At 36.6% G+C, this 26048-nt stretch overlaps 1 protein-coding gene across 3 annotated transcripts in view; it reads left to right on the plus strand.

The window, feature by feature from the left end:
• MED13 (mediator complex subunit 13) overlaps positions 1-26048 on the plus strand; it is a 97000-nt gene that overhangs the window by 7801 nt on the left and 63151 nt on the right. For all 3 annotated transcript variants that reach the window (XR_002337203.1, XR_002337202.1, XM_021067300.1), the window contains exons 3-8: positions 4853-5021; positions 21150-21295; positions 22163-22360; positions 23813-24007; positions 25055-25217; positions 25409-25519. Coding sequence is in view for 1 of the 3 variants with exons in the window: in XM_021067300.1 (XP_020922959.1) it covers positions 4853-5021; positions 21150-21295; positions 22163-22360; positions 23813-24007; positions 25055-25217; positions 25409-25519 (982 nt within the window). In the remaining 2 variants the exon portion in view is untranslated. The remainder of the gene's footprint in view (positions 1-4852; positions 5022-21149; positions 21296-22162; positions 22361-23812; positions 24008-25054; positions 25218-25408; positions 25520-26048) is intronic.

Below are 26048 nucleotides of genomic sequence, written 5' to 3' on the forward strand. Positions count from 1 at the left end.
AAAAAAAAATTTTTTTTTTTTAAAATGGAAATCAAATTTAGCATTCGAACTTTTGAATTGTTCTCTTCAAATATTTTCTAAAATTTTTTGAAGTAATAGTGACAATTAAGAGTTCTAATGCTAAGGGTAATGGAAAAGTACTAAAAACACAGAATTGGAACTGTTTTCTCTGGGGATGCAGATACAAGAGGAGGAAAACATTTAAATACATTAATCAGACTTTTTCTATTAGAGTCTGGTTGATTAAGTTCAAAAGAGCTAGGTAAAGATTTGCCGTGTATTCCACCCCCCCTTCCCTATGAACAATGCTTGGGTTGAGATTCAAGGAGTTATTTTAAATAACGTGGAGTTCCCATCATGGCTTAGCAGTAATGAACCCAGTTAGTATCCATGAGGACTCGGGTTCAATCCCTGGCCTCGCTCAGTGGGTTAAGGATCCGGCATTGCTGTGAACTGTGGTATAGGTCTCAGACACACTTCAGATCCCTCGTTGTTGTGGCTGTGGTATAGGCCAGCAGCTGCAGCTCTGATTCTGCCCTTGGCTGGGTAACTTCCATATGCTGCAGTTGGGGCCCTCAAAAGACCAAAAAAAGAAAAAAGGTAATGTAAGAGGTGCACATCACTGTGTCTTGGGTGGCTTGGTTGTACGCTTTCAGCTTTTATATCTCTGAATACAGCATGTAGAGAAGTACTTTTATTATGGTTGTTATATCAGGATATTAGAGACTTGGCTCAGTAGGCATCTAGTTTCTGAGAAACACCCCTTAACCCTTTAAAAAAAATACTTTTAGTCTTTCATTGAGTGTTATTATTTCCACAGCAATAAAACATGAAATTATGTTACTTTAGTGTAATGGTTGCTTAGTTACCTGCCATATGGGTGAAGATGTACTTAAGAGATTTCTGGCCTTAGAAAATCCTAGCAGTGATCTGTTCTTTATCTTATGCTTAACTCCTATTTAGTGCTGATGAGCATTGTGGACATTTGAAGATACAGTGTAAAATGAGGATTAAGTTCACCTGAGTTTCTCTAGACTAAAATATTTAGAGCAATGAGAGAAATGCTTGAATATTAATAATGATTAATTTTCTAAACAGTTCTTAGTATTCTTTTTTTTTTTTTTTTTTGGTCTTTTTAGGGCCATACCCTCGGCATATGGAAGTTCCCAGGCTAGGCATCGAATCAGAGCTGCAGCTGCCGGCCTACACCACAGCACAGCAACTTGGGATCCAAGCCATGTCTGTGATCCACACCACAGCTCATGGCAATGCCAGATCCTTAACCCACTGAGCAGGGGCAGGGATCAAACCCAAATCCTCATGAATACCTAGTCAGTTTCATTACCTATGAGCTACAACCGGAACTCGGAATATTGGTATTCTTGAACTATTTAACTATAGGTTTAACTGAAACGGATTTTTTTTTTTTTTTTTTTTTTTTTTTTTGTCTTTTTACCTTTTTTTGGGCTGCTCCCGCAGCATATGGAGGTTCCTAGGCTAGGGGTCTAATCGGAGCTGTAGGTACCAGCCTACACCAGAGCCACAGCAACACCAGATCTAAGCTGCCTCTGAAACCTACACCACAGCTCACGGCAACACCAGATCCTTAACCTATTGAGCAAGGCCAGGGATTGAACTTGCAACCTCATGGTTTCTAGTTGGATTTGTTACCCACTGAGCCACGATGGGAACTCTGAAATAGTTTTTTTAAAATAAACCCATAACATTGTCAGAATTTCATGTGAAAATTTATTTTATATATTTATGTATTTATTTTGTGTTTTGTGTTTTTAGGGCCTCACCCAAAGCATATGGAGGTTCCCAGGCTAGGGCTCTAACTGGAGATATTGCTGCCGGCCTACGCCAGAGCCACAGCAGTGCCAGATCCGAGCCATGTCTGCAACCTACGCCACAGCTCATGGCAACACCAGATCCTTAACCCACTGAGTGAGGCCAGGGATTGAACCTACAACCTCATGGTTCCTAGTTGGATTTGTTTCTGCTGCACCACGATGGGAACTCCTTTATTTTTATTTTTAAATTTTTTTTTTTTTTAAATTTGTGTAATTGTATTACAGCTTTTACTATCCCCAAAGTTTTTTTTTTTTGTCGCTTTAGGGCCACACCCATGGCATATGAAGGTTCCCAGGCTAGGGGTCCAGTTGGAGCTATAGCCGCCAGCCTAAGCCACAGCAACATGGGATCTAAGCCTTGTCTGTGACCTACATCACAGCGCACGGCAACGCCAGATCCTTAATCCACTGAGTGAGGCCAGGGATCAAACCACCATCCTCATGGATCCTAGTTGAGTTCTTTAACTGCTGAGCCATGACAGGAACTCCCCAAAGGTTTTTAATTTACTCTTTTTGGGAAGAAGACAAATTCCCTTTCTCAAATTTTAAGTGAATAATTTTCTGATATTTGAAGTTTATCATGACTGCAACTTTGATATGTAGTTATAACTGTGTGTCTTGGATTTTTGTTGCTTTAAAACTTAGAAGTGGAGTTCCCATTGTGGCGCAGTGGAAACATAGCTGACGAGGAACCATGAGGTTGTGGGTTTGATCCCTGGCCTCCCTCAGTAGGTTAAGAATTCGGTGTTGCCGTGAGCTGTGGTGTAGGTTGCAGACACGGCTGGGATCTGGCATTGCTGTGGCTCTGGCGTAGGCCAGCAGCAACATCTCTGATTAGACCCCTACCCTGGGAAACTCCATATGCCGTGGGTGCAGCTCTCAAAAAGGCAAAAGACAAAAAAAAAACAAAAAAACAAAAAACTTAGAAGTAGTTAGAAAAAAGATTTTGGTAGGGCCTACTCCTGAATGATAAATGCCACTCCATTGTGTTTAGATTTAGAAGGTAAGGATTTTTGAGGTAATGTCAATAAAAATAAGAGTACACTAAATATATTATAAAGAAATGAAGAATTGTGAGGTTGTCCCAGCATAATTCTCTTGGAATTAAGCTATGTATACTTCTAGTAATCATAAATCTTATAGTTTGACCTAAAACTCCTAATGTAGCTATTTAACTTTGAAATGACAGAACCTGATTATGATTAGGCTGAAAGCAGTTGAGAAAGTTTCTTTTCTTTTCTTTTTTTTTTTTTTTGTCTCTCAGCAGTTCGCAAATATGGTGTGATCTAGACTTTTTAAATAATTGAATTTACTATGTGCCACTTCCCTTTTCTCCTAGCCTACTGTTCACTTTAATAAAGTGAAACTTGTAAAATTTTGGCTTTAAACGGAAGTAGATAAGGATGTCTATAATACAGTATAATGTGAAGAACTTTTTAATGTTGATGTTTAGTATTAATGACTTTAAAATTATTTCAACTTTCAAGTATTGTCATTTTCTTACCTCATTTTTAAAAAAGCTTGTCTTTTTAGAAAGAACACAATTAGTTGATTTGAAAGACTTTTGACTAATTTAGGAAACACTTTAAAGAACAACATAAAATCAACATTAACCTTTGTCGTGGCACAAATTTCTAGTGCAGGTAAAAGTCCACTGTCATTATGCTTTTGAGTTAATGTTTATTCTGCTCATTTGTTATGTAAGTTATGAATATAAACTGTATCACTATCAATATGTTTCTGCTTTTATTTAAGACAGCATAGTTATTTTTCTGTTGAAATGGTGTATACATTTTAAAAGTTGAATTAAGAAGGGTTATTTATTTTTACTTCAGTTGAATGAAGACCCATATTTATAAAATGGTTAAAATTTATAGGCTATAGGATACTAAATTATATTTGAAATAGCAACTTAAAATATTACAAAGTTAAATGCTGAAGGTAGTAGCTATCATTTATACTAGGATTCCTTGGATGCTTTGTTACAGGTTTGAGATGGATAGAGAATAAAAAAAAATATTTTCTGAACTACATACTTATCTTAAAATGACTGTTAAGCTTTTCCTTTTTTTCTGTAACTTGGAGTGGCTATTTGATTTGCTGGCAAAATTGAGGGTGCATAATTAATGAAGGTCGCTGTAACTTTATATCAGAAATGCTATTTAAAATTTGTCTTCAGGAGTTCCTACTGTGACAGATGGGTTAAGGATCTGGCTGCAGTGGCTCAGGTTGCTGTGGAGGTGTGGGTTCCATCCCTGACCTAGTGCAGTGGGTTAAGGATCGGTTGTGACCTCATCTGTGGCATAGGTTGCAGCTGTGGCTTGGATTTGATCCCTGACCCAGGAAATTCCATATACTGTCAATATGGCCAAAAGAAATTGTCTTTGAATTTTTAAATTTCTTCCCCAGGTAGAGACTCCTATACTGAATAGTAATCATGGCAATCCATTTGGTTGAAATGAGACCTAAGGTGGCTGATAATGCATTGCTTCTTAGGCTCTGTGCCAAAAACTTCCTTTTTGATCCACCACTTATTTTTATAGTTGAGTCATGGATTAGAATGCTGATTGACATAAAGTGTTTTGAGTTTAATTATTAACTGTCCAGTTTTTTTGGTCAGGCTGAATGACTGAAGAAATTAGGACAAAGTAACAAGTGAGCCAGCTTAAAAATTGGCATCTTAGGTATAGAGTGTTTAATATTTCCCTAGTTATGCAGATGTCCTTTTCGTTTATACAGAAACCAAATCAGCATGTTTGCAATGTATCATTGCTCTTTTTATATGGTGGGAAAATAATTTTCAGGTAATTTAATAGAATGCATGATATTTAGGCCTTTTATTCCCCATGGAGCATCTTTGAAACCTTATATTTTAATGTCTAGAGAGATATTGAAATGATTGTTGTTCAGCATTCTGAGGTAAAGCAGGGTTTATGAATTTAGGGATTAAGCTGTAACACTTTTTAACATGGCTCTGAGTAGATTCATTTCTCTTTTAGAAGAGGAAGATGGAGTGTGGGAGAATGGACTTTCCTACGAATGCCGTACTTTGCTTTTCAAAGCAGTTCACAATCTGTTGGAACGGTGTTTAATGAACCGGAACTTTGTACGTATTGGCAAGTGGTTTGTAAAGCCTTATGAAAAAGATGAAAAACCTATAAATAAAAGGTAAGCTATTATATTTAAACTCTCACTTGCTATTTCTTTAGGCTTGTTAATTTTAATGACTTTATAGAAAATGTGGGATAAAGCAAACTAGTATAAACATATTCATGAGGTTAACGTTGGCAAAGTACAATAAGTATTCAGTTTTCTTTCACCCCTTCATTCTTTCTTTTACACATTTTTAAGAATTTTCTTGCAGTGGTGATATAGGCAGTATGTCAATACAGTAGCTTAAGTTTTGACTTGGGATGATACAGAAGATACGGAGTGAAAGTAGACTTATGCATTGACGTATACTTTTTTAGTACTAGTGGAAATATATTCATAGTACTCTTAAAATTAAATAATATTAATATTTGATTTTAGATGGTGGTTTGTAGTCATATTTTGGCTTGAGTTAAGCCTTCTCATTTTCAAACCTATGTTTTTGCTTTGAAGTTATTTAAATTTGTTTTTTTTTTTTGCTATATGAGATTTGTTTACTTTTGGGTTGTTCATAATTTTCTTTAACTTTGAATTAAGCAAATTTATGACAATCTATAGAATAGTTGCAGATGGAGCCATAGAAGATTTAAGACCTGTTTAGTTAAAAGCTTTAGGTTACTATTCTCTGTGATTTGAATAATATAAGACACAATCTGTTAGAAGATTTAGTTCCAAGCAGTTGTTGCTTTGACTTCAAGAGAGATGAAAACAGTGGTGAGGTGAATAAGGGATGTGGGAGAAGAGAAAAGAAAGGAAATTTAGTAGTTTTCCCTAAAAGATGTGAGGATATGAAATACTGGTTGTGATTATAATCATTGAGATGTCATTTATTATGTCTTATGCACATCTATTTTCATGTGCACCTGGAGTGTTTTCAGACTTCCGTTTTTAGTTTCAGTGTAATGGATGAATAAGTAAGCCTGGACAAATCAAGACTTTCACTTTTTTTCCCTCTGAAAATTAAAATAAATCTTTATTGGAGTTCCCTTTGTGGCTCATCAATTTAAGGACCCTATATTGTCTCTGTGAGCAGTGGGTTTGATACCTGGCGTACTCAGTGAGTTAATGATCTCTTATTGCTGCTGTGGCTTAAGTCACAGATGTGGCTCAGATCTGATGTTGCTGTGGCTGTAGTGTAGGCCTCAGCTGCAGCTGCAGCTGCAGGTGCAGCTCCGATTTGACGCCTAGCCTGAGAACTTCCATATGCTGCAAGAGCAGCTGTAAAAGGAAAAAAAAAATTAAACCTTTATTTATTTATTTAGTCTTTTTAGGACTGCACCCATGACACATGGAAGTTCCCAGGCTAGGAGTTGAATCAGAGCTGCATCTGCCAGCCTACACCACAGCCATCGCAATGCCAAATCCGAGACAAGTCTGCTACCCACACCACAGCCTGTGGCAGTACCGGATCCTTAGCCCCCTGAGCTAGGCCAGGGATCAAACCCATATCCTCATGGGTACTAGTAGGGTTTGTTACCATTGAACCACGATGGGAGCCCCCTGAAAATAAACCTTTATTGTCAACAAAATAATTAATTTTATAAGTTAGGAATGCATTTAGTTGCAATTGACAGAATATCTACCTGGATTATGTAGGAATTGATTTTTCTCAATAGCAGAGAGTCTAGAGGTAGATAATCTGTTCAATAATGTCATCAAAGCTCAAATTCTCTGGAATTTTCTGCTCTGTTATCTTTAGCCTTTGGCTTTTACCCTCATGGTCCCAGTAAGTGTTGTACCTCCAGACCTCACTCACAGTGGATTCTAGGGAGGAAGTGGAGAGGAGGGAAGAAGCGAGAAAGGGTGACCCTCAGAAAGTATTCTTTTCTAGAAACTTTAGCTGACATTATCATTGGCTATACTGAGAGAAATATTTTTTATATTTCTCAGAACAAAATAAGGCTCTAGTTTGACGAAGAAATGGAGGGTAGATATTAGGTAGGCAGTTAATTAGAAGAAAGGGGAATAGATATCAGGTAGGCAGGTGGCAGTGTCCACCATGTATGTTTATATAGTTTTAAGAAGTCAAGCTGATTACCAGGATTTAAAATGAAAACCTGTAATCCTGAGCCCCAGCTATTGAATGTGCTCCTCAAAGGCAATCCCTTTCAATTCTTTAAACTTGTAAAAAATTTAACTATTTAAAAATTTAGAAGCATATAGCATGTTTATTCTTGAATTTTCTGTTGTTTCAGTTATTCAGGATTTAATCTATTGACTTTTCTATTGATGATTTAGTTATTTTACTGACCCCCTTCCTCCCTGCTGCTTTCCCACTCCCCACCCCTACCGCTTAGACACTGGCATGCTTGTTCTCCTTTCCCTCTCTTTTTTTTATTATCTTGCCAATATAATTATGAAATTTGGTAAAAACAATACTTATTGTTTCTATTATTATAATTTTATAAATATTACATTTAGTGAGTCATATAGCGTATTAGGATTACTTCCTGTTTTCTCTATATAATTTTGTTTTCCCACTGTTAATGATTATCTGTTTTTTGCACTTTATTATCTATGTCAGGGGTTGGTAAATACCACTCCATAGGGCAAATACAGCCTGTCACCTGTTTTTGTAAATAAAATTTTACTCAGCCCTGTTCATTCATTTTTGGATTAGTTTATGCCTGATCTCACACAGTAGCAGAGTTGAATAATTGTGCCAAGAAACAGATGACCCAACAAGCCCTAAAATATTTAGCTTAAAATATTTCTCTGGTTCTTCACAAATAAAGTTTGCTGACCCTTGATCTTTGTATCTATTGGTAATTTTCCCCTAGACTGCCTACCAACAGTGTAAATCTCCCTTCCCTACCCTAAAAAGTGTAATCTTTTAGTTTCTCCCTTCCCCCTTCCCTCCTCCCTCCGCCCACCCCTCCATATCCCTATTTGAACCTTTTATTTCATTCTTCTGTTCCAGTTTGGACTTGCTCTCTTGGCCTGTTTATAGTACTCATCTTGGGAATTCTCTTTGCCTTTCTGACTGTGTTCGATCCCTTATCCTGGATCTCATGTTTTCTTTTTCTGTCTTACTGTTTTGGTAGTGCCTATCAACCTGTAGTTTCCTGAGAAGGGAGTATATTTAGAAAGTAATATATTTGGAGTTCCTGTTGTGGCTCAGTGGTAACGAACCTGACTAGTATTCATGAGGATGCGGGTTTGATCCCTGGCCTTCCTTGCTCAGTGGGTTGAGGATCTGGCATTTTTGTGAGCTGTGGGGTAGGTCGAAGACGCAGCTCAGATCTCACGTTGCTGTGGCTGTAATGTAGGCTGGCAGCTGAAGCTTCGATTAGACCCCTAACCTGGGAACCTCCATGTGCCACCAGTGTAGCCCTACAAAGCCAAAAAAAGAAGGGTAATATATTTGAGAATGATCTTTCCTTCTTTTATGACTTCTGGCCACTAAAATGCTAATTGGAAGTTCTGTATATGTGAATAGCTATGAAGTTGCAGGCCATTTTTACTTAGAACTGTGCTTTATAGTCGCCACCAGCCACTTGTAGCTATTTAAATTTCAATTAATTGAAAGAATAAAATAAAAAATTTAGTTCCTCAGTTGTGCAAACCACATTTCAAGTGCTCCTATGACTGCTGGCTTTTGTATTGTATTGCACAGTGAAGATATAGAATATTTCCATCATTGCAGAAAGTTCTTTTGGATGGTATTTCTTACACTGAGCCTTTACACTTACAATTAAAATAATACTTTAGGAGCTTCACTGAAGAAGTCAGTCAAGGTTTTTGTTTTTTAAGGCAGTAAATGAAAGTATAAACTTAAAATTACACCTATAAAGCTATGTTTATCTTCTGCCACAGCTGTGGCTTTTACACAGTCCCTTTGTCCCATTTTAATTAAATGTAAACACGATGAGATTTAAGGTGGTGTATCTAGTCATTTTGTATAGCTTTAGCATGTCCTTTGGTTGGATTCCTCAGTACCTCTGAAAACCCGAACTTCTAGGGAAGATAAGAACTATCACTGTTATGTTTTCTAAGGACTCAATTCCTTTCTTCTTGTCTTCTAAGGTAGCACTCTCTAATAGAAATATGAGTTGTATGTGTAATTTTAAATCTTGTAGGCACATTTTAAAAAGTTTTAAAAAGTGAAATTAATTTTAATGTATTTAACCCAATATATCCACAGTATTTCAGCATATAATTATATATGTACACGGTATTAATGAAGTGTTTTACTTTTTTTTTTAACTAAGTCTTTGAAATCTAATATGCATTCTATACTTAAGAGTACATCTCAGCGTGGCCTGGTCACATTTACAAGTGCTTGATAGTGATGCGTATATTGGTTATTGCATTAACGGTAACAGTTCTAGGGCTTTAAGCCCGGGTGAGCTTGGCACTGTTTATTGGTGAAAGATATCTTCTGTCTGGTTTATGAACCCTCCTGGAATTGTATACTAAATTATGAGTGTACTCTAGAATCTCAAAGGTAGGGGAAACCTTCACTTTATGTCAAGTTATCCACTCTTTGCCAGATTGGCCATAGTACTGTCTTATTTTTCCTTCCTTCAGCCTCTCTATGCTAGTCTATCATTAATGCCTGATATCAGGATTATTATACATCCTATTTCTGAAATGTTGAGCGATGATGTAATAGTACTTATGACCTATGAAATTTCTCTATGATGCTTGAGTCATTAGGATTTGCATGGTCAGTTTCCCATATCCTCATGCTTTCCAGAAACATCTATGACAGAAAATTAAGTGCTTAAGACTTCTTCCCCTCTGTTTTTCCTTCCCCATTAAGCTTTTACTATCATTTCTTAGTGTGATTCTTAGAGTCATACAAATCTGTACTTTTCAACTATTGGTTTTTGATATGAATGATAATAGAGAATTTTTTTTCTGAAGGGGAGAAGGGAATGAGCAACCATTGCCTAAGCAGAACTGACCAGGCAGTGTTTGAAATCACGGCTTAATATGTATTAAATCAATTCTCACAACAACTCTATAACTCCAATTTTACAGTTGTTAAATCTGCAGCACTGGCAGGTTAAGGAACTGGTCGAAGGCCATCTTTGTAGGCATTGGAGCTTTGTAGGTATTGGAGCTGGCTTAGAGAACATGAAAGATATCAGACAGATTGTAGACCCCTGTATCTCCTGCACCTACATCTTTTTAAGGAGATAAGAATTAGTAAAATAGAAGACTTAAAAATTAAAAATAGTAGTAAATATTATGTTGAGCCTCTGAAGTTGTAAATCAGAAAAATATATTGCTTTCTAAGGATTCTTTAATGCATCGTGTAAGTAATGTGTTTATTAAGTGGGCAGGAGTATATACAAAATTCACAGATAAGGTGTTATATTCTGAATTTTTTTTTTTTTTTTTTTTTTTTGCTATTTTAGGGCCACGCCTGTGGCATAAGGAGGTTCCCAGGCTAGGGGTCAAATTAGAGCTACAGCTGCTGGCCACACCACAGCCACAACAGTATGGGATCCCAGCCACACCTGTGACCTACACCATGGCTCACGGCAATGCTGGATCCTTGACCCATTGAGTGAGTCCAGGGATCGAACCTGCATCTTCATGGATCCTAGTTGGGTTCCTTAACTGCTGAACCATGAAGGGAACTCCTATATTCTGGATTTTAATATAGTTCTTTTGTTCATAGAGATAAGAAACTGTAAATTTTCATTAAAGTTAAAAAATTACTGTGTGGGCAACAGAAATAGAGATTAATGTAGTGATTCCCAATCTTGTCTGGATGTGGAATCACCTTGAAAGATTGAAAAAATATTGATGCCCTGTTTTAACCTGGGAGTATGGCCTGGCCTTTGGGATTTTTACTTTTATTTTAATTTATTTTATCTCTCTATCCCTATCTATCTATTTTTGGTTGTGCCTATGGTATGTGGCAGTTCCTAGTCCAGGAATTGAACCTGTGCCACAGCAGTGACAATGCTGAATCCTTAATCTCTAAGCCATCAGGGAACTCCTGGGCTTTGAAATTTTTAAAAGATATTCTGTGGTTCTAATAAAGGTTTTGAAAACTATTGAATTAATGGAATAAAAATTTTAATTGTGGTAAAATAATGTACAACAAAATTTACCATTTTAGCCATTTTTCAGTGTGTGGTTCAGTGACATTTAGTACATTCGCATTGTTGTGCAGCCATCACCACTATCTCCAGAACTTTTTCTTCATTGCAGACTGAAAATCTGCCCATTAAATAATTTCCTACTATCTCCCCCCCAGTCCTTAGTAACTATCATTCCAGATTCTGTTTCTGTGAATTTGACCATACTTAAGTGGAATCATATAATATTTGTTCTTTTGTATCTGGTTTATTTCAAAGGTCCTCATCCAAGAAAGCATACACTTTCTTTTTTTTTTAAGATTGAATAATATTGTGTTGTAAATTTATATCACATCTTGCTTATCCATTTATCTGTTGATTGACATTTGGGTTGTTTCCACTTTTTGTCTTTTGTGAATAATGCTGCTATAAATATTAGTGTATAAATATCTGTTCACGTTCTGCTTTCAGTTCTTATGGGAATATACCCAGAAGTGGAATTGCTCGATAATGTAGTAATTCTATTTTTATTTACTTTTTGAGGAATTACTATAATCTTTTCCACAGTAGCTGTACCATTTTATATTCCTACCAGCAGTGTAGGACAATTCCAGTCTCTACATTCTCACCAGTACTTCTTTTTTTTTTTAATGGTAGTAGCCATCCTTATGGCTATGAAGTGGTTATTCTTGTTGTGATTTGCATTTCCTAAATGATTAGTGATGTTGAGCTTCTTTTCACATGGTTGATGGCTATTTGTGTATCTTCTTTGGATAAATGTCTGTTCAATCAAGTCCTTTGCCCATTTTTAATTGGTTGTTCGGATGACTAGAACTTTAAGTCAGCATTCCCTTTAACTAATTTTAATGATTTTATGACAAGGCCTTTAATGTGCCTTGAGTTCCCCAACAGCAAAATGGGATATCATCTTTCTATATGTACCTAACAGAAGTGCTAAATGCAGTATACATAATGACATAGTATTATTACATAATAACTACTATTATTAGAACAGCAAACTTTAACCTGTAAGCATGTTTTCATTTTCGGTCTTAGAAATAAATAATTTTTTTAAAGTACTTAGGAAACATATTTCTGCAACAGAAGATTATCTGTTTAGGTTTCATCTGTAAAGCTTCCTCACTCTTACCTTTTTGTTGTGGTTATTAAAGTAAAAGCTCCTGCAGAGGAAGTTTATTCTCTCCAATATTCTATTGTTTTTGGCTGTGCCTGCGGCATATGGAAATTCCCAGGCCAGAGATCCAACCCGAGCCACAGCAGTGACAACACTGGATCTTTAACCACTGGGCCACCAGGGAACTCCTCTACAGTACTTTATAGTAACCAGCAGTACCTTGGATTCTCATTGTAGTTGCACAGATTTGTTTTAATTCCTCATTTTTAAGTGTCAAGTACCAAAAATGGGGTGATGTTATAAAATGATCTCTTTCCTTGAAAGACAAGTCATTGTGAATTTAGTATGGCACTGTTACCTACCATTCACTTTGGCCTTTATGTTTTCTGACTAGATGATTATCTTCAATACAGGCATACTTCAGAGATATTGCAGGTCTACTCCAGATCACCACAATAAGGAGCATATCATAATAAATGGAGTCACACAAGAATTTTTTGGTTTCCCAGTGCATATAAAAGTTACGTTTACATTAACTATAGTCTATTAAATGTGCATTCTTTAAAAAAACACTATATATAACTTAATTAAAGATACTTTATTGCAACAAAATGCACACTATCATCTGAAACCTTTAGCAAGAAGCAATTTTTTTTGGTCTTTTTTAGGGCCGCACCCATGGCATATGGAGGTTCCCAGGCTAGGAGTCTAATCGGAGCTATAGCTGCCGGCCTATGCCGGAGCCATAGCAACATGAAATCCGAGCTGTGTCTGCGACCTACACCACAGCTCATGGCAACACCGGATCCTTAACCCATGGAGGGAGGTCAGGGATCGAACCTGCAAGCTCATGGTTCCTAGTTGGATTTGTTAACCACTGAGCCATGATGGGAACTCCCAGAAGTAATCTTTGCAATAGTAGCACCAAAGATCCCTTAATACAGATCACCATAACAAATAAAAGAATAATGAAAAAGTTTGAAATATCATGAGAATTACCAAAATGTGACTCAGAGACACAAAATGAACATATGCTGTTGAAAAAATGGTGCCAACAGACTGTTCAGTTACACGGTTGCCACAAAACTTCAGTTCGTAAGGCACTCAGTTATCTGTGAAGCTCATTAAAGTGAGGTTTGCCTGTATAAGAATTTCAGAAAATTTATCACCTATTTAATATATTTAGTTTTTTTCTCCTATGTCATGCACAAATATGGCTTATAATTTTTTATTGATTGATTTATTTTTGTCTTTTTAGGGCTGCAACCACGACATATGGAGGTTCCCAGGCTAGGGGTTGAATCGGAGCTTCAGCTGCTGACCTGCACCACAGCCACAGCAAAGCCAGATCCAAGCCGAGTCTGCAACCTACACCACAGCTCACAGCAGCATCAGGTCTTTTGACTCACTGAGTGGGGTCACCTGAGTCCTCATGTATAGTAGTCGGGTTTGTTACTTTTGAGCCACAATGGGAACTCCCAAAGATGTTTTATTTTAAACCATTTTATATTACAATTAGATCAGGCTATATTGGAAACATGATGACAGCATAGGAGGTGGTGTTTTTCTGAAAATAAGCAAATGGAATTGAGAGCTTTCTGTTAAGTGGGACATTGTAGTTAAATAATGGGAGTGGAGAGATTGCTCATATCTGTTGGAATATTGGGTTTTTACAAGATTCTTTGGAGACCAATTTGTCACTTTATATCACAGAGCCTAATTTTATTTTCTGATTTAAAAGTTAAGGTGGTCATATGCCCATTGGAGGTATTGAAATGCTATATATTGGGCCTTCACTTTATGGGCTGTGATTTTTATATGTACCAGATTATGTTTACTTTCCTAAATAATATTTTAATAAAACTTAAGTAATGTACTTCTTTTTAGCATTTTTCAGACCACAGTAATCTCTTAAGGAAAAATTTTATTCACATTGTTTTTGCTTTTTATGATGTCGTGGCAAAAAATCCATTTTGAATATCCTTTTTTATTATGTATGAAGTGAAACAGTTGAAAGCTGTATCTTTAATTTAAGAACTATAGTTCACAGATTACATGTGAGGATATAAAATTCAGGTCTCTTTGCCTCTTTGTCTTTTAAAGTTAAAGAACTCGAGACTGTTTTAGGTTGTTGCTTACCCTGAAATGTTTTTGGAAGTATTTGCAATTCAAATTTTGGAATCTGCTGTTGAGTTACTAAGTAAACACATAGCATTCATAATAATTTGTATAGAATATTTACTTGATCCCTGAAATTAGTCCAGTTACAATTTCTCTGTGCAATAGATTATTCTTGCTTGAGTCACTTTAATAAATGTTTTCCGTGACATAAAGAGCATAACGTATTTTTAGTAATTCCCCTTTAAACTTTTAAATGTGGCTCCCTTCTGAGAAATTTATCTTTTTTTTTTCTTTTTTTGTCTTTTGTCTTTTTAGGGCTGCACCTTTGGCCATATGGAGGTTTCCAGGCTAGGGGTCCAATCAGAGCTGCAGCTGCCGGCCTACACCACAGCCACAGCAACGTGGGATTCCAGCCATGTCTGTGACCTACACTGTATACAGCTCATGGTAGTGTCAGATCCTTAACCCACTGAGTAAGGCCAGGAATCGAATCCACATCCACATGGATACTGCTTGGGTTTGTTAACCACTGAGCTATGATGGGAACTCCAAGAAATTTATCTTTTAATGTTTCCTGAAAAACCTGTAAAAAACTTGTAATGTTAAAGTATATGTATATTCATTCTAACTAGTTTAAAATGAAGTTTTCTTAACTTTTTTTTTAGCATTGTTTTTTAAATTGTCATATCTCTTTATTGTTTAGAGAGAGAAATGCTTTCAAAGTTGATTTCTGCCTGTTTTATATCAGTACATATAATGGACATATCCTTCTCAGAAATTAAACACAGGTGGTTTTACTCAGATAAAAACACTTTTGAGTTCCCTGGTGGCTCAGCAGGTTAAGGATCCAGCATTGTCACTGCTGTGGCTTGGGTTACAGCTGTGCTGTGGGTTTGATCCCTGGCCCCAGAACTGCATACTGTAGGCATGGCCAAAAAATACTATTTATAAATTTTGTCATGTATTTATATGCTGTATAACTCAACCCTAACAGTTACGGAAGAATTCTGTCAGGAAAGAGGATGCTCAAGAGAGAAGCACAAATTTGGCTACATATACATGCATTTCCACATTTATTAATGGGATGAGTTGCATATATGTTTGTTTAGATGCATTCTTTGAGGAAAATAAATGTATGGAGGCATAGTGGTTATTTTTAAAAACCCTAATGTTTCAACTGGTGTCAAAAGTCAGGTTTGATATTCTTAACAAAGGGTATGAGAGTCACACTCTTTTTTTGTTGTTGTTTTTGGTCGTGCCCACTGGCATGTGTAAGTTCCTGGGTTCCTGGCCAGGGATCAGATCTGCTCCACAGCAGTGACTCAAGCCACGGTAGTGGAGAGTCACACTCTTGATTTGATTTTTTTTTTTTTTTTTTTTTGGACTGTGTGATAACATAGGCCACACCATAGCTTTGTTGAGAAACATTTTTATTTTTCAGCTCTACACTTTCCGGCCTGTTTGTATTTCTTTTAAATTATGTTTACAAATGAGCAAGTTCTTTATTTCTGTATCAGCTATTGCTGTGTAACAAACCACCCTCAAAACATAGGAGTTTAAAAAAGCAGTTATGTATTCTTTTTTGTTTTGTTTTGTTGTTTTTTTTTTGGTCTTTTTTTGCTATTTCTTGGGCCGCTCCCGCAGCATATGGAGGTTCCCAGGCTAGGGGTTGAATTGGAGCTTCAGCCACCGGTCTACACCAGAGCCATAGCAACGCTGGATCCGAGCTGCGTCTGCAACCTACACCACAGTTCACGGCAACACCGGATCATTAACCCACTGAGCAAGGCCAGGGACCGAACCCGCAACCTCATGGTTCCTAGTCGGATTCGTTAACCACTGCGCCACAACGGGAACTCCTAAAAAAGCAGTTATGTATTCTCATTGATGTACTTGCAGGTCAACCAGGGGTTAGCCAGTCTAGTCACATGTAAACTATAGTGTGGGTAGGGGTGAATTCCACATGATTCTCATCCTCCTTAGACCAGTGAGTAGTCAGGGCATGTTCTTATGGCGATGAAAGAAGCACCAGAAGGCAATCCAAATTACGTAAGCATATTTCTAGTTTCTGCTTGGTCAAAGCAAGTCACAAAGTAAGCTGTTGTGACTCCAAGTCAGTGGTTGGGGAAGTATATTTCACCTCAAATGGGGAACTACAAAGTCTGGGTAAAGAGAGAGGTGAACATGGAGTTCTTGTCGTGGCTCAGCAGAAACAATTTTGCCCAGCATCCACGAGGATACAGGTTCCATCCTTGGCCTTACCTCACTCAGTAGGTTAAGGATCTGGTGTTGCTGTGAGCTGTAGTGTAGGTTGCAGACATGGCTCAGATCTGGCATTGCTGTGGCTATGGCCTAGGCCAGTGGCTACATCTCTGATTCAGCCCCTAGCCTGGGAACCTCCGTATACCACAGGTGTGGCCCTAAAAAGACAAAAGAAAAAAAAAGAGAGGTGAACAAAACATTACAAAGCTACAGTCATCAAAACAGTGTGGTACTGGCATAAAGACAGACATGTAAAAGTCGTGTGTGTGTTCAAATGATCTTTGACCACGATGCCAGGACCGCTCAATAGGGAAACTGTGTTCTCTTCAGTAAATGGTGTTGGGGAAGCAGCCTATCCACATGTAAAAGAATAAGATTGGACCCTTATCTTATACTATAATTAACTTAAAATGGATTTAAAAACCTAACTATAGGACCTAAAACTATAAAACTCCTAGGAAAAAACATAGGGGAAAAGCTTCAGTTATACTGGATTTGGCAATGATTTTTGTGGTTATGATACTGTAAGCATAGACAACAAAAGCAAAAACAGACAAATGGGACTGTATCAAACCTAAATACCTTTTTGCATCAAAGGACATAATCAACAGTGAAGAGGCAGTTTATGGAATGGGAGATAATATTTGCAAATCATTTATCTGGTAAGGTGTTAAAATCCAGCATTATAAAGAACTCTTACAACTCAACAAAGTATCATATAGCCCAATTAAAAATTGGACAAAAGACTTCAGTGAACATTTCTTCAAAGAAGATATACAAATGGCCAATAAACATATGAAAAAAATGTTCAACATCACTAATAGAGAAATATAAATCAAAACCACAGTGAGAGATACCATTTCACATCTGTTAGGATGGCTACTATTGATAAAATGAAAAGGTAACAAGTGTTAGAAAAATTAGAGCCTTTGTGCACAGTTGGTGTGATTGTAAAATGGGGCAGTCATTGTGGAAAATGATATGAAGTTTCCTCTAAAAATTAAGAGTTCTTTTTGTGGCTCAGCAAGTTAAGAACCCAACATAGTGTCCATGAGGATGTGGGTTCAATCCCTGACCTCACTCCGTAGGTTAAAGATCCAGTGTTGCCGCAAGCCACTGCATAGGTTGAAGATTCCGCTCAGATCCAGCATTGTGGCTGTGGCATAGGCCTGCAGCTGCAGCTCTCGATTTGACCCCTAGCATGGAAACTTTCATATGCCACCGGTGTGGCATTTAAAAATTGTATACAAAAGTGCTCTATGAACCAGCAGTCTTACTTCTGAGTATATATCCAAAAGAATTGAAAGTAGGATTTGGAAGAGATATTTGCATATCCATGTTCATAGCAGCATTATTCTTACTAGCCAAGAGGTAGAAGCAGCCTAAATATCCATTGATGGAGATGGCTAAGCAAAATTGTTATACAGTGAATTCATCCTTTAAAAGGAAAGAAATCCTGTCACAAGCTACACTGTGGATGAACCTTGAGGACATAATGCCAAGTAAAATAAGCTGGTCACAGAAAGGCAAATATTATATGATTTGACTTATGTGAGGTATCTAAAGTAGTCAAGTTCATAGAAGCAATAAGTAGAATGGTGGTTGTAAGGGGCTGGGCCGGGGGTAGAAAGGGGAGTTGTTACTTAATGTAGTTTCAGATTTGCAAAGTGACAGAGTTCTGAAGATCTGTTTTACAATGACACTAATATGCTTAATACTACTAAACAGAACACTTAAAAATGGTTAAGATGCTGTACAGTGGGAAAATAAAAAAGAAAAATAAAATAAAAATGGTTAAGATAGTAAATTTTATGTTGTGTTTTTTACTGTGATTAGAAAAATGAGAGGAATTCCTCTTGTGGCTCAGTGGGTTAAGAACCTGACTAGCATCCATGAGGATGCAGGTTTGATCCCTGGCCTTGCTCAGTGGGTTAAGGATCTGGTGTTGCCACAAGCTGTGGTGTAGTCACAGATGTGGCTCAGATCCCTCTGTGACTGTGGCGTAGGTTGGAAGCTGCAGCTCCACTTCAGCCTCTACCCAGGGAACTTCCATATGCCACGGGTGTGGCCCTAAAAAGAAAATTTTTAAAAATGAGAGAGAGAGGTGGAGAATTGAGACCCTCTAACCCATTCTTCCACCAATATTAAAGTTATTAATTCCTTTTATCAAAGAATTTACAGCCTGGCAGGGAGATCAGTTAGTCAATAATAGTAATGTTATGACAAATATTATGATAAGCGTAGACTAACATGGGAGCACAGAAATGATGGTTAAAAGAGTATTGAGGACTGATTACGTAATGGAGAGAAATTTGTGGTAAACAAGGGTAGTTCTTGGTGGGTCGAGTATCTCTGCCTAAAGAATTTGGTAAGGATCAGATTGTAAAGAGCCTAAAGTGTTATGCCAGATATAGCATGGTTATATAAGATATTAACATTAGAGGAAAATGGGTGAAGAGTATATAAGAGAATGCTATACTATCTTTGTAACTTTTGTGTAAGTTCAAGGTTATTCTAAAAATTGGTTTTTTTTTTTAAAAATAAAAGCTGCTACTATGGGGAAAATATAGTAATCACTGATTAATGTACTGAATTCATAAATTTAAAAAATTTATATGAGTAGTTTGAAGTAATAGAATGGAATTATAAATTTAGAAAAATTAAAGGTCTGTACTTAATTACTCTTAGTCTCATTCCCTGGTAATAACCAAGTTTTGTTTTTTATTTTTATTTTTTAACTTTTGTGTTAATAACTTCTGGTGATTACTGCCATATTCCAGAGATGTTTTTACCTCTAGGCCTTGACTGATTAACTTTAGGCAGTGTCTATTGGTTCTTTACAATGAGAGATTTATTTTATTAGTTATGTTATTTTCAGTTTTTGTCTTGGTCCCTTTTTAACTTGAATGATACGCATAAATTTCAGTTTCTTATTTTATCAACCTCAGACATTTTTCTTTGGCTGCACCTGCAGCATGTGGAAGGGATTGAACCTGAGCCACATTTGTGGCCTGCACTGTAGCTGTGGGAATGCTGGATCCTTAACCTCCTGTGCCACTTCCTAGACATTATTTTTTGACATAGATATGATGAAGAAATTCTCAGCTCTGCATTACTCTTCACCTCTTTACTTTCTTTTTCCCACTTTTATTAACTGTAGTATTACTTTAACTATAACTTAACTTATTATGCCCTTGCTTTGTTCAGAAATAATTCAACATTCCAAATGAGAGTGGTTAGGTGGTGGGGGTATGCGCTGGGGGTTTGGGATGGAAATGCTATAAAATCTGTTTGCAATGATCACTGTATAACTATAAATGCAATTGAGTAATAAAAAAATGCTATATTAAAAAACAAAACAAACAAAAAGAAATAATTCAACAGATTATTTGCAAGTAACATGCAACAGATTTTGAGCTTATTATATTTTAAAGAATTGGTTTTTTCAGTTGATTCTTAAAGATAAATGTGTGGAGAAGGAATAAGGAAAGTGGATTCTTCTTCATATACAACCTCATCCTCTCCTGGACTATTTCTAAATTTTATCATAAGGATATGTCTGCTTTCCTCTTGGGAACTTTTGTTTTCCAACTGGTATACCAGCCATATCTAAATTTCATAAGATTCTATTTTGCATATAACTTTGATTTTAGGATGCCTTCAGTGTAAGACCAATCATTATTTTAAAATAACTTTTCAATAGACCATGATGGAAAATAATATTAAAAAAATATGGAATTCCTGTTGGGGCGCAGCAGTAAAGAGTCTGACTAGTATCCATGAGGGTGCAGGTTCAATCCCTGGCCTTGCTCAGTGGGTCGGGGATCTGGCATTGCCGTGAGCTGTGGTGTACATCACAGATGCAGCTTGGATCCTGTACACCTAGATTTTTTTCACCAAAGTAACCTTTCTTCTTTACTTTAAAAACATTGTTTTGACACTATACTATTTTGGCAGCCTGCCTTTTCCATTAAACCCACTCCCCCACCTTTATTTGTTTTGGTGGCTGTGTTATAATTATATGTGTGAGTATACCTAATTTGTTTATTTCGTTTTATTTTTTGGCCATGCTGGTGGCATGCAGAAGTTCCCAGGACAGGGATTGAATCCATGCCACTGGAGTGACCTGACAGCAGTTGCAACACTGGCTCCTTAACCAGTAGGCCACCAGGGAACTCCTCCGTAACTTGATTAACTAGTTCCTCTCTTTGGGAACTAGTTGTAAACAGTGCTGTCAAGAACATTTCTTACAGGGAGTTCCTGTTGTGGTTCGGTGGGTTAAAGATCCAGCTTTGCTGCAAGGTGCAGCATAAGTTGCAGATGCGGCTTGGAGCCTGTGTTGCTGTGGTTGTGATGTAGGCCTCAGCTGCAGGTCTGATTTGACCCCTGGCCGTTTCTTACGGCTAAGTCATTGTTCGTATCTGTTTTTTTTTTTTTTTTTTTCTCTTTTTTTCTTTAGATGATGAACTAGAATTTCTGGGTTAAAGAGAACATAAATTTTTGTGGTATAACTTTATAAAAAAGAAAAGCAAATTAACTTTTTTTTGGCTATAAATCATTGCTAAAATATAACTTTTTCTTCTTTGTTAGTGAACACTTGTCCTGCTCTTTCACCTTTTTCTTGCATGGAGACAGCAATGTTTGTACCAGTGTGGAAATTAACCAACATCAACCTGTATACCTTCTTAGTGAAGAGCATATCACCCTTGCTCAACAATCTAATAGTCCATTTCAAGGTAGATTTATTTTATTGACTTAGTTATTTGATTTCTTTATTGTTGTTTCAAGAACATTCTTACTGAAATTGGCAGAGATTAATGAGATTTCCCCCTGGTTTTTATCTTAGTGATGATTTTGATGTAGTTTACTTCTTCCCCATTAGAGTATTAAGTCGTGAAATAAGATTTTTAATACAAATATTATTTAAAACGTTCTTGAACATGAATGTTAACATTTTAAAGTGTTCTTTTAAATAGTCTTTAGCTGGTGTGCATGTTTATATTTTCAAAGTTATCTTGTGTATCAGGTCATATAAACCATTTTTAACATTGATATACAGAGACTTTGGATATAATTCATTCCATGAAAATGGTTGAACTCTAGAGGAAGTATTTTATAATAAGATTGCTGATTTGTTTCTAAGGACTGGCAGTATGCTCTTATTTTAATTCTAAGCCTAATGTTTGATCTTTAAAAATTTATATGGATAGTATAGAATAAATACTTAGGTTTATATATATAAACTTAGATTTATATATATATGTATATATATAAAATATATAAGCACATTGTGTTTCCTCAAATTGCTTTTCCTTGGTGGAAAGTCAAGAGAAGTTGAGGATATACAAATAATCTCAGTTTATGTTGAAATTCCATCCATCTGAGATTTTGGGGTAGACAGAATTTTTAAGATTTTATAGTAAACTCAGTGTTGTACTTTATCTTCGTAATTATAAAGTAGAGTAAATGATTTTCTCTGATTGTTATGGATTTCCTTTTCTTTTTTTGAATTGAATAATTACTTGCCATACTATGCAGTGTCATCTTATTTGGTAACTTAACAGTCTTAAGTTACTTACTTGATATCTGTTTTGGTTTTCTAGTTATCTTAAGCCCATTTGGACTAAATGGCACTCTCACGGGACAGGCATTCAAGATGTCTGACTCAGCTACAAAAAAATTGATTGGTGAATGGAAACAATTCTATCCTATCTCATCTTGTTTGAAGGAGATGTCTGAAGAAAAACAGGAAGATATGGATTGGGAAGATGATTCTTTAGCTGCGGTTGAAGTTCTTGTTGGTAGGGATTCTGAATATTAATCCTAGGGGAAATAATGTGACTGTATAATATTAGATTTTGTTGAATAATAACTCTAATGTCTTAGTGGCTTTTAACACCAAATGTTTATTTCTTCCTTATTTCCTGCTTGCATTGTATAAGGGCTGCAGCTTGGTTGCAGTTTGGTTCCTTGTATCTTCTCATTCTACTACCTGGGTTCAAGGAGTACCCAGTATCTGGGACATACTGTTCTTAAAAAACAGAGGAATAATAGAGACTGAGCCTAACGATATAAGTGTATTTAAAGCTTTCGCTAGGATATAATGTATGTTGTATCAATTCACTCTCTATTAGGCAGAACTAGATATATGGCCAAGCTAAAGTCATTGGGGCAGGGAGATACATTCTACCTAGAGGGAAGCATGCTAAAGGCGGGGAGAAAATAATTGTGAATGAATAATATTTGCAGGCTGGAAAGTTGTTACTCAGTTATGCAGTATTTTAACATTTGGTAAAACTGTAGCCTCTCATGACTTAAAAGGCAGAAAATATATGCCTAAAGAACTTGTGGCTTTGATTCACTCTGTCCAGGTCAGCTCTGTTGGGGTTGGTTGTATTCTATATGTCTTCTTATTCAGGGACCTAGATTAACAGGGTAAACTATATTTGAGACACGGTCATCTCAAGGCAGAGGACATAAAGTGGGAGAGACTGCACTGATGATCCTATAAGTACATCTAAAGTTCCTGTTGGGATGTGGCATCTGTCACATGTACTTATATTCCATAGCAAGTTGCATAGCCAAACCTATCATTGAGGTCAGTATATATACACCCCTCACCTTTGAGAGACATGGGAGGTGTCGGGAATATATGATTGAGCAGATAATTGGGATTAAAATTTGCAACACTGTATTTAATAAATTTGTATGGTAAATGTTACATGTGAAGATTACCTTATTTGGTTTTTTTAATGAATTAGGAATACCAGTATTCAGTTTCAATAATAATTTCAATAAATGCATTATCAGAGTAGTTGTGTCAAAAACAGAAACAAAACACAAACATATATTAGGCTTTTAAAATAGAGACATGTAAAGAAGAAAATAGAAAATGGTCCACAATTCTAGTGCCAGTTACTTTTGTTAAAGTTTTTTAAAAATGCCATCAAATTTACAAATAAAGATTTTAAGAGTAATACACAATTATGGTTCAAAAATCTGAGAACAAAGAGAAAAAGCTGCTTTCTTATGGTCTCTGCCACCACGGGTAACCATAACTACCAGCTTGTGGTTTCTTCCAGGCAACCTTATGCCAGAAGGAGTGTTTATTTATAAAAATACATTAAATGTAGTTTATTTTAACACGCAATCATATTAGATCTACTTTTCCAATAATGAACTTTTGAGTGAAACTAATCCCACTATAGTCACAACAGTAATTGATTTTCCCATCTGTTTTCCTTCCCTTTTAGCTGGTGTCCGAATGATCTACCCAGCATGCTTTGTTCTAGTCCCTCAGTCAGACATTCCTACTCCTAGCTCTGTGGGATCCTCTCACTGTTCAGCTTCTTGCTTGGGTGTCCACCAAGTGCCTCCTTCCACAAGAGATCCTGCTATGTCCTCGGTTACTCTTACACCACCTACATCTCCTGAGGAAGTCCAAACGGGTATTGTATTAATTTATTTCATTAGCTCTAGTGATAAATCTGTGGTCTTGAATATACCAGTTAAAATAATTATTTTAAAATAATTTTGGGAGTTCCCCTTATGGTGCAGCAGAAGTGAATCTGACTAGTATCCATGAGGACGAGGCTTCAAAACCCTGGCCCTGCTTAGTGGGTTAAGGATCTGGTGTTGCCATGAGCTGTGGTATAGGTTGCAGACATGGCTCGGATTCCATGTTGCTGAGGGCCAGCATTTGCAGCTCCGATTAGACCCCTAGCCTGGGAACTTCCACATGCCATGGGTGCAGCCCTAAAAAAAAAATAAATAAAATAATTTCACACTTACCGAAGAGTTTGAAGTACAGTACAAAGAACTCTTCTCATTCAGATTCTCAGATGTTACTGTTTGCTCCATTACCCTCTCTCTGTATGCATACCTTCCTTATCATTGGTCTGAACCATTTGAAAACATGCTGCACACATGATGCCCCATTGCCCCTGAGTACTCAGTCTATTTCCCAAAATTAAGGGCATTCTTCTATATGACTACTGTTTAATCCTCCAAGTCAGGAAATCAACATTGATATAACACTACAAGCCAGTTCCCACCCCCTGTTCAAATTTTTTTTTGTTTCCTATATTTTAAAATGACATGTTGGAGTTCCTGTGGTAGCTAAGCGGTTAACAAACCCGACTAGTAACCATGAGGTTGCGGGTTTGATCCTTGGCCTTGCTCAGTGAGTTAAGGATCCAGCGTTGCTGTGAGCTGTGGTGTAGGTCACAGGCACGGCTTGGATTCCTTGTTGCTGTGGCTGTGGCATAGGCCAGTGGCTACAGCTCTGATTGGACCCCTAGCCTGGGAACCTCCATATGCTGCGGGTGGGGCCCTAAAAAGACAAAAAAAGACCTAAAAAATGAAAAATAAAATAATGTGCTTTTAAGCTTACAAGAGAGCTGGGGCAAGTTGTGTCAGAAATTAGGGGGAAAAAAACCCAGTGTTATTTTAAACCTACCTTTATTCTCCTACAGCCTGTTCTTTTTTATTTGCAGTTGATCCTCAGTCTGCTCAGAAATGGATCAAATTTTCTTCAGTTTCTGATGGTTTCAACTCTGATAGTACTAGTCACCATGGAGGAAAAATACCCAGAAAATTAGCAAATCATGTGGTGGATAGAGTTTGGCAAGAATGCAACATGAACAGAGCACAGAATAAGTATGTATATTAACTTTCAGGTATAAAAATTACATGTTGGTAGTTACTTGTAAAGAAAAGATATTTAAAGTATAAACTGTTATTCATATGATTTTTAATTCAGAAAATTTTTAAAAATTCAATTGTAATGCTTAATTGAGGGTTACAAATTTTTTCTGAATTCTGAAGAATTTTATATTTTTACATCTTAGGAGGAAGTATTCGGCTTCATCAGGTGGTCTGTGTGAAGAAGAGACAGCTGATAAAATAGCATCCTGGGATTTTGTTGAAGCCACACAAAGAACAAATTGCAGCTGTTTGAGGTAGATTTTTTTTTCCCCCATTTGATTGATGTGTGTATATGTGTGTGTGGTAGTTTCTTATGCTGTTGCATACTTATGCCCCACTTTGTTTGAGGTAGCTTCTATAAATATAGCATGTTAGGATTTTTTTCCAAAAGAAAATAGTTTGAGAAGAACAAAAATTCAGTAATTAGGAGATGATTATAGAAATGCATACAAATATATGTCATAAGTTCTTACATAGTTAGCAGAGCTGGACTGTGAAAGCTTGGTTTTGCAGCCAAATAAAAGAATTTTATACTGAGTTATGGTGAATATATATATATATATAGCATCTGCAGTGTAAGGAAAACATAAGTTTCTAGATAAATGTGTTCATAAATGGCACTGTGTCTGAGAAATTTCTCCCAAAGGTTCTCATAGAAAAGATGGTAAAAATACAAGCTTTCTAATAGACTGTGTTGTTGAGAGATTGATAGAGGAATGGAGGTACTTGGAATTCTTTAGGCTATGGTATTTGTTTTATATACTGAGGACTTTAATGAGATTT

Source organism: Sus scrofa, chromosome 12 (assembly GCF_000003025.6).
Source record: "Sus scrofa isolate TJ Tabasco breed Duroc chromosome 12, Sscrofa11.1, whole genome shotgun sequence".
NCBI classification, from domain to species: Eukaryota; Metazoa; Chordata; class Mammalia; order Artiodactyla; family Suidae; genus Sus; species Sus scrofa.